Genomic DNA, 12192 nt, shown 5'->3' with positions numbered 1-12192 from the left:
ATACAGTCTTCAGCAAGTGATGTTAAGAAAGCTAGATAGCTACATGTAAATCAATGAAATTAGAACACTCCCTCACACTGTACAAAAATAAACTCAAAATGCTTTAAATATGTGAATATAATACATGACACAATAAAAATCCTGGAAACTAACATAAACAAAACAAGACATAAATTATAGCAAAATTTTCTTATGTCATTCTCCCAAGCTGAAAATAATAAAACCAAAATAAACAAAAATCCTAATTAAATTTAAATGCTTCTACACAGCAAAATAAACAAAATGAAAAGATGAATTTCCGTATGAGGGAAAATATTAGGAAACAATGTAATCAAAAAGAGGCTAATTTCTAAAATACAAACATTGTTCATACAACTCCATTTCAAAAGTCTACAAACAACTCAGCCAGAAAATGAGCAGAAGACAATTCTCTAAAGAAGACACACAGATGACAAACAGGAAAAATAACATGCTCACATTGCTAATCATTATACAAATGTAAGACAAATATAAAATAATGTTTTACCTCACACTATTGAGAAGGGCTGTCATTCAAATGTCTACAATCTGTAAAGAATTGGGTAGTTGTGGAGAAAATGGGACTCTCCAACACTGTTGGTGGGAATGAAAATTGATGCAACCACTTTGGAAACAGTATGGAAGTTCCTTTACATAATAAAATTAGACATTTCATATGACCCAGCAATCCCACTCCTGGGCATATAAAACATAAATCCTGAAAACAAAGAATCCTAGAGTAAAACATAAAAAGTACACTCTGACATTGGACTTCATATGATTCTACATATGTCTCCTCTGGCATGGGAAGCAGAAGCAAACCTAACAAAATACGATTGTATCACTCTAAAGAGATTTACACTGCAGAAGAAATGATCAATAAAATGAAAATTGAACAAACAGAATGGGAGAATATATTTGCAAGTTATATTTTCCAATGTGGTGTTAATATCCAAAATATATGGCAAACTCTTTCCCCACAACAACAACAAAAGAGAGCAAACAATCCAATTAAAAAAATGTCCATAGGAACTGAATAGATAGACATGAATCAAATTTCTGTAGAAAACATACAGTTGGCTAAATGACCCATTAAAATATGTTCAGAGTTATAAATTATTAGGAAAGTCATAAACCAAAAATGAGACAAGACTTCACACTTGTCAGAAGGCTCTCATCAAAAAGAAAACAAATAGATATTGGTGAGATTATGGAGAAAAAGGAACACCAAGGAAACTGTTGATAGGTATGCAAAATATTGATTTAATTGCATATATACATCAAATTTTCTTCATCCATTTTTCGGTCAAGGGATGTTGGGTTTTTAAGCCCCTGTCTGAAGGCTCTAGAGAATAAGCCCATGGACTGAACTGATAAACAAGCTGTGAGGAATGTCACATATCCAGGCTGGATAAGAAATGGCCTACTCAATGTATCCAGTATGAATGGATGGATATCTTATTCTGGGTAAGATACTCAGAGGAGGACAACCTAAGAAAGGCACAGCCAGCTGGATAAGAGATGGCCTACTTAATGAAGTTCCGTGATGAACTTTAAAACATTCCTTGATCATTTAACATCTTGTGCTTACTGCAGTAGAATGGGGAGATAAATAGCTTAAGATTATTATCATTGTTATAACTTAAATGATATGTGAGGCATTGTGTATGTCCTATATAAAGCCTTCTTCTTAGAATCAAAAACAGAGAACTGCTTCGTTTCTCTCCACACAGTGTTTGTGTGTAAATGATATCGTGCCACTGACAGGGTTAATTTAATTTGATGGGAGTATCTTAAAAGTATGTTGCATCATATACAATGCACTTTCCTCACGTATTGAGATGATTATGTGAGTTTTATTTCTCATTCTATTAGTGTGGGATGTCACCTTTATTGATGTCAATATTTTGAAGTATCCTTAAACCCAGGGATTAATCCCTTTACTCATGTGTGTGTAGTATAATTTAAATGTGTTGTTGAATTCATTTTGCTTGTGTTTTGTTGAGAATTTTGGCACATATGTTCATCAGGGATAATATTCTATATTTTGCATATAATGTCCTTTCTATCATTGTTATGCATATAAAGCTGGCATCATAAAACATGTTTGGAATCTTTCACACCCTTCAAATTCTTGGAAGATTTGGGGAAGAATTGGTGAGAAATTTTCTTCAAATGAATGACAGTAAAGACCAGTAAAGTCGTCTTGCAAATATTTTCTTGTTTGGGAAGTTTGGATTATTGATTTACTCCTATACACTTTTGCTCTATTTAACATTCTTATTTCTTCTTGATTCGGTATTGGAAGACATATGTTTCTGGAAATATGTCTTTTGTTCTAGGTCATTCAAATTGTTGGCTAGTGGTAATTTCTTATGATGCTTTGCATCTCTACAACATCAGTGGTAATATATTCTCTTTTATTTCTAAGTTTAATTGAGTCTTTAATTTCTTTATCAGCCTAAACTTTTGTCCACTTTATGTTTAAAAGAAAAAGACTAAGCTATATTTTTTTTATATTTTCAATTGTTTCTCTTATTTTCCTTACTATCATTCATTCAATTATCTTCTTTTTTCTTTCAGTTTTCCCCTAGAATTTGAGGTGAAAAGTTAAGTAGTGTGAATCTTTGTATTTCATTTATTACTAAATTTTTTATTTAGATATTATTTATTTATTTATTTATTTACTTATTAATTTATATATTATTTATTTATTTACATATTTATTCATTTATTTATCATTGAAGTACAGCCATTTACAATGTGTAAATCTGTGGTGTAGATCACAGTGTTCCCGTACATGTATACATTTGTGTAACTATTAAAGTTTACTTCATGATATTTAACTTACTGCCCTGTGTCATACGAAAGAAATTTTGAAAAAATCTATTTTTATATATAGTGGATAACTTTTTATAAATGAAAGCTCCCATATATATCCTCTCAAAGTCCCTTTCCACATTTATCATAAAATCTTTTATTAGGTCTGTGAGTGTGCTTAAATTTTGTACATGAAATCATTGTGTTCTCATCGAAATTTTTTTTTAATATTACACATATGTTATGTCATGTATTATTTTTCTTTCTCCTTCTTGTTTACTTCAATTAGAACGTCACTTTATGGGGACATTCATTTTGCTGCAAATGTCATTGTTTTATCATTTTCTATTGCAGAATATTACTCCATTGTGTAAATATGGCATAATTTCTGAATACTGTCATCAGTTGTTGGACCATTAGGTTGCTTCCATGTCATGGCTGTTATATATAGCACTGCTAAGAACATCAGGGTGCAGGTGTCTTTTTGAATTACTGTTCCCTTTGATATATACCCAGAAGTGGGATTGCTGGAATGTATATTGTCAATTTTTATTCTTTTGAGGAATCCCCATCCTGTATTCCACAATGACTGCACCAAACTACATTCCTTCTATCAGTGTATGACGGTTCACATTCTCCACAGCTTCCCCAGTATTTATTGTTTGTGGATTTTTGAATGATGGCCATTGTGACTATTGTGAGGTGATACTTCATCATAGTTTTAAATTGCCTTTCTATAATAATGATAGTGAGAATTTTTTTTTCATATATCTGTGTGGCATTTGTATGTCTCTATTTGAGAATTGCTTGTTTAGGGCTTCTGCCGATTTTCAGATTGGGTTTCTTGTTTTTTATTATTATTATTAGGTTGTATAAAGACTTTATATTTTGGAAATTAAGACTTTGTCAGTTGCATCAATTCTAAATGTTTTCTTTAGTCCTGTAGGTTGTCAGTTTGCTTTGTTTATGATCTCCTTTGCTGTCCAAAAACTTATGTTTAATTAGGTTCCATTTATTAATTTTGCACTTACATCCATTACCTGGGTATGCTGTTCTAGGAGATCATTGCTGAGATTTACCTCAGAGTGTTTTGCCTTTGTTTTCTTCTAGGAGATTTACTGTGTCTTCCCGTACATTGAAGTCTTCAAGCCATTTTGTGTTTATTCTTGTGTATGCAATGAAGGAGTGTTCTAACTCCATTGCTCTGTATGCTGCTATCCAGTTTTCCCAACAGCATTTGGTGAAGAGATGGTCTTTTCTCTGTAATATTCTTGGCTACTCTGTCAATGATTCATTCAACATACGTCTGTAGATTTATTCCTAGGCCCTGTATTCTGTTCCATTTTTCCATATGCCTCTTTCTGTACCAATATCTTGTCATTTTGATTATTGTATCTCTGCAAAAGTGTATGGAGACCTGGTGGTTTATTCCTCCAGCCTCTTACTTTATTTTGAATATTGCTTTGGAAATTATGGATTTTTTAGTACTCTGTGTAAGTCTTAGGATCATTTGGTTCAGTCCTAAAAAGAAATGTTTTCATAATTCGATAGGAAATCACAATAAGTCTGTTGATTGCCTTGGGCAGTATGGCCATTTTAACAATTTTGTTTCTTCCGTTACATGTCCATTGGGTATCTTTTCAATTCTCCAAATTTTTTTTATTTCCTCAATCAATGTTTTCTAGTTATCCCTGTATAAGATATTCACCTCCTTGGTTAGATTTTTTCTTAAGCATTTAGTAGTTTTGGGTGCAGTTATAAAAGCGGTTGTTTCTATATTTGTTTTCCTGTTGATTGAATGGTAGTGTAAAGAAATGCTATTAGTTTCTGTACATTACTCTGGGTACCTTGCCCAGTTCCTTTTTTAGCCTAAGTACTTATTAGTGAAGCTTTTACAGTTTTCTCTATATAGTGTCATGTCTGCGTATCGTGGCAAATTTACCTCTTCTTTTCCAGTCTGAATCATTTTATTTCTTTTTCTTGCCTGATCTTTGTGGCTAGGACTTCTGAGACTATATTGAATTGAAATTGTGAGAATGGGCAACCTTGTCTTGTCTCAGGATTTTTGGGAAGGGTTTCAGTTTTTCACCATTGAGATTTTTGCTGGCTATATGTTGGTCATAAATAGCTTTCATAATGTTGAGATATGGTCCCTCTATGCCCACTGTGATAAGAACTTTTATTGCAAATAGGTGTTAAATATTATGAAATGCTTTTTCTGTATCTACTGAGATGATCATGTGGTTTTTTGTCTTGCTTTGTTGATATGGTGTATCACAATTGATTGATTGATTTGCATATGTTCAACCATCCTTGTGTTCCTGGTATGAACCTAACTTGACCATGGTGTGTAATCTCTTTTTACATGCTGTTGGATTCTGTTTGTTAATAATTTCATAAAGAATTTTATATCTATGTTTATCAATGATATTGGCCTATTGTTGTCTTTGGTGTAGTGTCTTTTTCTGGTTTTGGTATCAGTTTGATGTTGGCCCTATGGTGTGAGATTGGGAGTACTCTCTCCACATCAAGCTTTTGGAAAAGTTTGAGGAGGGGTGGCATGGATTTTTCTTTGAATGATTAGTCAAATTCCCCAGTGAAGCTATTAGGGTCTGAATTTTGTTTGCAGCGATTTTTTATTTTATTGATAATTGTATTCCATTTCTGGTGATCTCTCTGTTCAAATGGTCAATATTTTCTTAATGCAAAAATGGTTGGCTGAATGTTTCCAGAAACTTCTGAATTTCTTACTTTTTTTCCAGTTTGTTTCCATATAGTTGCTCATGTTATTCCCTTATGATATTTTGCAAATTTGTTGTACTCTTTGTATTTTCTCCATTGTCATTTCTTATGTTATTTGTGTACTCTCTCTATTCTTGTTGATGAGTCTGTCCAGAGTTTTGTCAATTTTGTTTACTATTTCAAAAAATAGTTTGATTTTTTCTATTTTTTAAACTCTAATTCAATTCTTCCTTCCATGACCTTAAATATTTCCCTCTTTCTGATGACTTTTGGTTTTGTTTGCTCTTCTTTCATGATTAGTGTTTATAGAACGTTAGATTATTTATTTGAAATTGCTCTTCTTTGAGGAGGGCCTTGTCACTATGAACTTCCCTCTAAAGCCTGCTTTATCTGTATTACATAAACTTTGCATAGGGTTTTGTCATATTTCTCGATATATTTTTTATTTATTATTTTACTTCTTCACCTTCCCTACTTGTTTTAGTACCATGTTGTTTAATCTACATGCCGTAAATTTTTCTCCCTGTTTTTCTGTGATTTATTTCTACTTTCATGGTATTATACTCAGAAAAGATGCTTGAAAAAATTTTTATCTTCTTAAGTTTGTTGAGGCCTCTTCTGTACCTGAGTACATAATCTTTCCTCGAAAATGTTCCATGTGCACTAGAAAAGAATGTATATTCTGCTTTGGGGAGAAGTAGTGTTTTGAAAATATCAACCAACTCCAATTATTTCATCGTATATTTTAGTATCTTTGTTTTATTATTTATATTCTGTCTGAAAGCTTGTCTAGTCATGGTAATGGGGAGTTAGAGTCTCCTACTGTGATTGTGTTCCCTCCGATTTCTCCCTTTTTATCTATTAGTATTTGCTTTACTTATTTAGGTGCTCATATATTGAGTGCATATATCTTAATGAGTATAATATTCTCATTTTGTATTGCTCCTTTAATTATTATATCATGTCCTTGTTTATCTTTCTCTATGGCCTTTCATGTAAAGTCTATTTTGTGTGAAGTCAGTACTCATAGTCCTGCTTTCTTGTCATGTCCATTTGCATGGAATATATTTTTCCATCTTCTGACTTTCAATTGATGTGTTTTCCTCTTACTAAAGTGGGTCCCTTGTATGCTTCATAATGTAGGGTCTTGTTATAATATCCCATCTGACAATAAATATCTTTTGATTGAAGCACTTAGTCTATTAACAGTTTTGATAATTATTGATAGATTGCTGTTTATTTCCATATTGAACTTCATTTCCCAGTTGATTTTGTATTTCCTTTTTGTTCATTTCTTTTTCTTTTTGTGGCTATAAAACTTTTCTTTATTATCTTGGTTTCTTTTTGGCTTTATTAATTCATTGTAAGCTTTTGACTTCTGGTTACCATCTTTTGTATGTGTATTGACCCGTTAATATATCTGTTTATTTTGACTGATAGGAATACAAACTCTAACCCCTCCTACAGAGAAGAGAAACAAGAAGAAAATACTCTGTATTGTCCTGTTTCGCTCTCTGACCCTTAAAAATTATGATGTCCTGTTTTAAAACATCATGTATATTCTATTTTATGTCATGGCAGCTATTGTCTTTCTAATTATTTCTTTCTACTTTCTATAGATTTCTGTTTTTTTTCTTTAGACTAGATCTTTCATTATTTCATTTCTGTTGCTAAATTCTTTAAGTATTCACTTTTATGGAAGTTATTTATCTCTCCTTCTATTCTAAAAAATAGACTTGCTTGATAAATTATCTTAGATTACAGCTTTCTTTCATTCAAGACTTTGAATATATCTTGCCACTGCCTTCTGCCTGTTATATTTGTGTAGGGAACCAGTTTACAAATGTAATATATATAATTATTTACATATGTAAAGAATACCTAAAATCAAGGTAACAAATAAGATGAAAACCTATACATTAAAAAATAGAAGACATTGATGAATGTAATTAAATCTGTTCGCAAGAAATGAAAAGATCTCTTATGTTAATGATGTGAAACTATGTGGTTGAAACAAACATACTACACAAGGCAATCTACATTTAGTGTGATTCATGTCAAAATACCCATGAGATTTTTCCATTAAATAGAACAAATACTTTCAAAATTTATATGTAACCATAAAGATCATGACTTGCCAAAATAATCTTGAAAAGTAGTATTAAATCTAATAGTGTAAAATAATCTGATGTTAAAGAGTCCTTTAAAGATTTAGTAATTTAAAAAACATGATATTGGATCAAAAACAGACACCAATCAATAGAAGAGAATAGCGCAACCAGATATAATCCCTCACACCTATGATCAATTTACCCATGAAAAAGGAAGCAAGAGTATAAAATGAAGCAAAGACATTCTCCTCAATAAGTAGTGCTGGGGAGATTGAATATGCGAAAGATAGATTATAGTATTTCCTCACATTGTATACAATCTATGAGCACAGAATATCTTTCTATTTATTTGGTTTACTTATATTTCTTGAACCTTTAATTTATAGATCTATGTTTAGATCTTTAATTTCACTTATCTGTTTTATTCCTATTTTATTCTTTTTGGTATAAGTTTACACACAATAGTTTTCCTAATTACTCTTTCTGATAATTTGTTGTTAGTATATAAAAATGCAACAGATATTTGTATATTGATTTTGTATTCTGCAAGTTTATTAAGTTTGTTGACAATTTCTAACAGTCACTGGAGGAGTCTATGGAGTTTTCCATCTATGTGTAATTACGTCATCTGTAAAAATAGTACTGCTTGTTTACAAGTTGGATGTCTTTTTTAATGTTTCTTGACTAGTTTTTCTGGCTAGGACTTCTTGTAGTGTAATTTAGGACTTGTGAGGATGAGCTACTTTTTCATATTACTGTACCAGAGGAAAACTTTCCTGTATGTTAATATTGAACTTGATGAAAGTCATGGGTTTTTCATATATGGCTATTTTTATCTTTAGTTATATTCTATCTAGAGAGAATTTGTTAAGAATTTTTTGTATACAAAAGTTAAGATCAGTTCTGTCAATAATTTTCCTACATTTTTTTGAGATTGTTACCTTTGAATTCTCTGTTTTTTAAGGGATGGTATCACATTTATTGATTTGTGTATGTTAAATAATATTTATGAATCAGGGCTAAATCATACTTAACTATAGTTTATAATTCTTATAATATGCAATGAATTCAGGTTGATAATATTTATTTAGAATGGAAGATACACATACTGAAGGAAAAATTTACATTGTAGCTTGAGTGTACATTTATTTTAAAATTTTATCAATCATTTTGAATTTGGCTTATGTTTAATGGAATTTATTTCTAAATAAATAATATAAATTTTGGTAGAACTGGACTTACTACAGTTTACTGATACAGAGCATAGCTATTATTTGCAATTAGTGAACAAACACTTGCCTTAAAATGCCATATTATACTAACAATGCCAACTGTTTCAGGACTGGAAAACATATGGCTTCCTAAAATGCATTACCTTGTCTTTTCCACACTAACCCACATATAATGTTACTTTTTTGTTTTTTGATTGTTTGTTTGTTTGCCCCTTAATGGAGTCACTGCTTATAGAACCCAGGACCTTATGCATAACTTTATTTATCAACATCATTTTGGAACACTTAACAGAAGCCACAAGAGTATGGATTAAAAATGACAAGAAAAATTATTCCTTCTAGGGACTTAAAAACCTCTGAGTGAAGGAATGGCAAAAATAAACATTTGTAAGTGTACAATCAGATTTTTCTCTTGTGTAATTGTAAAGTAGAATACTAAATTACATTTGTTTTACTTATAGCACTGAAATAAAATTTAAACAAAATTCCTCCCTTTGGAATTTCTTAAATTTGATTGATTATTTTAATTTAATTTTAATTCATAAATATTTAACATTTATTTATAAACATAACAAATAAACTGATATTTATTCTGCTGATGTTTTGAATATAGAGCTACTTATTGTAAAGTACACAGAGAAATAACTACTTCCGTTTACAAATCAAATTTTGATTCACTTTAATTACAAATGATAATGAAATTGTTATAACCATTCTGTAAAAATTTTACACAAATTTCACTTTAAATTCCAATATTTTAAAATTATTTTATTTACTTTGTGCATATTTATACTCTGTTCACCAATGTTGTATAAATTTGGGTACAAAAGGAATGAGATTGTTTTTATCTCATACACCCCAAAGTTAAATTGTTTAAAAAGATATTCTCGGGAAAATATTTGCACATCACAGTATAAAAATAAATATCCTATATATTTCATTTTAACTGGATTAATGAGAAGGAAACACTGGCTGATTTTTACACTTGGGTTGCTAAGAGACCAGTCTTTTTGTGATGTCACAGCCACTCAGGTTGAGAACCATGTTGATGGCCTATCAGTTTAAGTGTGCAGGCCTGCTTAAGCAGCATTTGAAGCTGCACTGCTCAAAATCATGCAGATTAGAAAAGTAGCTGTAGGAAATGTTATTTGAGATGGCACATATTTCTTCAGAAATTCAAGATGTGCCTCCTAAAGATGGACCAACTGATTCAGGAAACCCCGGTAGATCTCTATCGTGTGATCAAACATTCTCTGGGGACTTGGACTTGAGGTGTATGATTGAAGAAAATGCTTTTCAGACTTTGTCTGAAAAATCCTTGATAAAAAGACCATGTTACACACATTGTGTCTTGGAACCAGATGAAGATAATGATTTTCGTTCTCTGACATTTCCAAGAAAACTCTGGAAAATGGCTGGGAGTGACCAATTTAAATCCATCTGGTGGGATGATAATGGAACTTCCATAGTTATTGATGAAGATGTCTTTAAGAAGGAAGTTTTGGAAAGAAAGGCCCCTTTCAGAATATTTGAAACTGGAAGTATGAAAAGTTTAGTTAGACAGCTTAACCTTTATGGGTTTAGTAAAGTGCGGCAGAAATTTCAAAGATCTGCTTGTCTAGTTGACTTTCTGGCAGAAGAAAAAGAAGCCTCTGTTTTAAGCAAGGTATACACAAATTTTAGTTATGACTTGGTAACTTATGTATAAAATTTTATTTTGTAAATCAATCTATGGTAATATAAATGTAAAGCTAGATTTTGAAAATAGTATAAAACTACAAATGCTAAAATTCTTTATTTTTTCTAAAAATGAGGACAGTGACTTAACTCTTCAAGACTATGAGAAAGTTTGCTAGCAGCTATGAATCTTATCAGAAATCTAAATAAAGGTATGAAAGCTGCTTTTCAAAAGTGGCATTCACCGTTACTGCAAACACTAAATTCTTTAATTTGATGACTATACTATTTACATGTGTATTTTCCAAATAAGGAACTTCAAAATATCGTCAGGAATGTTCATATTTTGATGATATTATCTTTGCATACTAAACATGAAATCTGAGGTTTTAAAGTTAAGGCTTATTGTAGTTATGTATTTTGGTTTAAATTATTACTAAAACCTTTCTCCTTTGGTTGTAGCTGCAGTTCTACCATAATCCAAATTTTAAACGAGGCTGTCCTCAGCTTTTAGTGAGAATAAAAAGAAGAGTTGGGATTAAAAATGCCTCTCTGGTGTCTTTATTGGCTCGAGATTTCAACAAGAAGCACTTTAAAGGAGGAAGTAATGTTGGTAAAAATAATTCTGATTTTGTGGCTGACACTAGTGGAGAAAGTGCATTTTTACCTTCTGAAGATTTAAACATGCCTCTAATAAGAAAGCCCTCTATTGGCCACATAATTTGTGATAAAACTACCCCGCTCAGAGGTGATTTTTCTCCTCCATCATCAACGTCAGTTAGACCACCAGAAAATATTGCAGTGGAACAACTAGCTATTTTAAATCAGTTGACCACTGTCCACGGGCACTCTCAAAGCAGCTACACTGAAGCAAATGGCCGTGTTGTGAACATCATTACAACTACAACTTCTACTTCTCAATACAGCATTTTGTCCCCCTTACAGAGCAATTACTTTGGACTGATGGTGGAGCCTTCTTATTTTCCAAATAGATATCACAACATATCTGCCAATGAAGGTCGTTTTTGTAAACTTCAACCTGTGAGTAACCCACTGTTTCCAGTGCCAGTGATAGCTGATACATCAGCTACTTCTATTTCAAGGCCAACTCATCAGACATCTTCAGTTTATGAACGTCATCCTAATTACAACTGAACTACCAGAGGACTACCAGGTTATGCATGATAACAAAGATTAAAATTGATGTTTGCAAATTTTGACAAATATCTGCAATTTTATTATTTGAACAATAAACATAGAACTGTACTTTATTATCCTTATTTTTTTAAATAGAGATAAGAGTTAAAAGTGATACTAAGTTACCATTTAAAGAGAAAAAGAGATATTTGTTTGATATGATCATTTGATGGAACAACATGAGTGTAAATTTAAATAATTTCTGTGAGGAAGAAGAGAAAATGGAAGAATTTGGAAAAAGACTAAAACATGGAGAGAGGGAAAATTACTTAGTGGTTTCTGGTTCATCCTGAAAAGTATTAAATGTGTTAAGTTAGGTTATGTTGGAACAGGATGAAAATGCAGGAACCGGCCCAGGGATCATGGTCTTTATTATGTCATCTCTGGTATAATAA

The 12192-nt window shown here is 31.5% G+C and overlaps 1 protein-coding gene across 1 annotated transcript; it reads left to right on the top strand.

The window, feature by feature from the left end:
* Window positions 1-9988: 9988 nt before the first annotated feature.
* LOC140695206 (heat shock transcription factor, Y-linked-like) lies at window positions 9989-11854 on the top strand. Its single transcript, XM_072958062.1, has 2 exons — window positions 9989-10589; window positions 11063-11854. Exons 1-2 carry the CDS (start codon window positions 10065-10067, stop codon window positions 11753-11755), a joined length of 1218 nt encoding a protein of 405 aa, XP_072814163.1. The 5' UTR covers window positions 9989-10064; the 3' UTR covers window positions 11756-11854.
* The last annotated feature ends 338 nt before the right edge of the window (window positions 11855-12192 follow it).

The sequence above is a fragment of the Vicugna pacos genome, unplaced genomic scaffold (genome assembly GCF_048564905.1).
Source record: "Vicugna pacos unplaced genomic scaffold, VicPac4 scaffold_191, whole genome shotgun sequence".
Classification (NCBI taxonomy): domain Eukaryota; kingdom Metazoa; phylum Chordata; class Mammalia; order Artiodactyla; family Camelidae; genus Vicugna; species Vicugna pacos.
This window is presented reverse-complemented; position numbering and strand designations above follow the sequence as displayed.

What these genes read in the sequence shown, in the direction of transcription:
- LOC140695206 (XM_072958062.1), top strand. Translation starts at nt 10,065, where the DNA reads ATGTTATTTGAGATGGCACATATTTCTTCAGAAATTCAAGATGTGCCT. An exon ending in AAGCCTCTGTTTTAAGCAAG is followed by an intron (nt 10,590 to 11,062) that starts GTATACACAAAT and finishes CTTTGGTTGTAG; the next exon opens with CTGCAGTTCTACCATAATCC.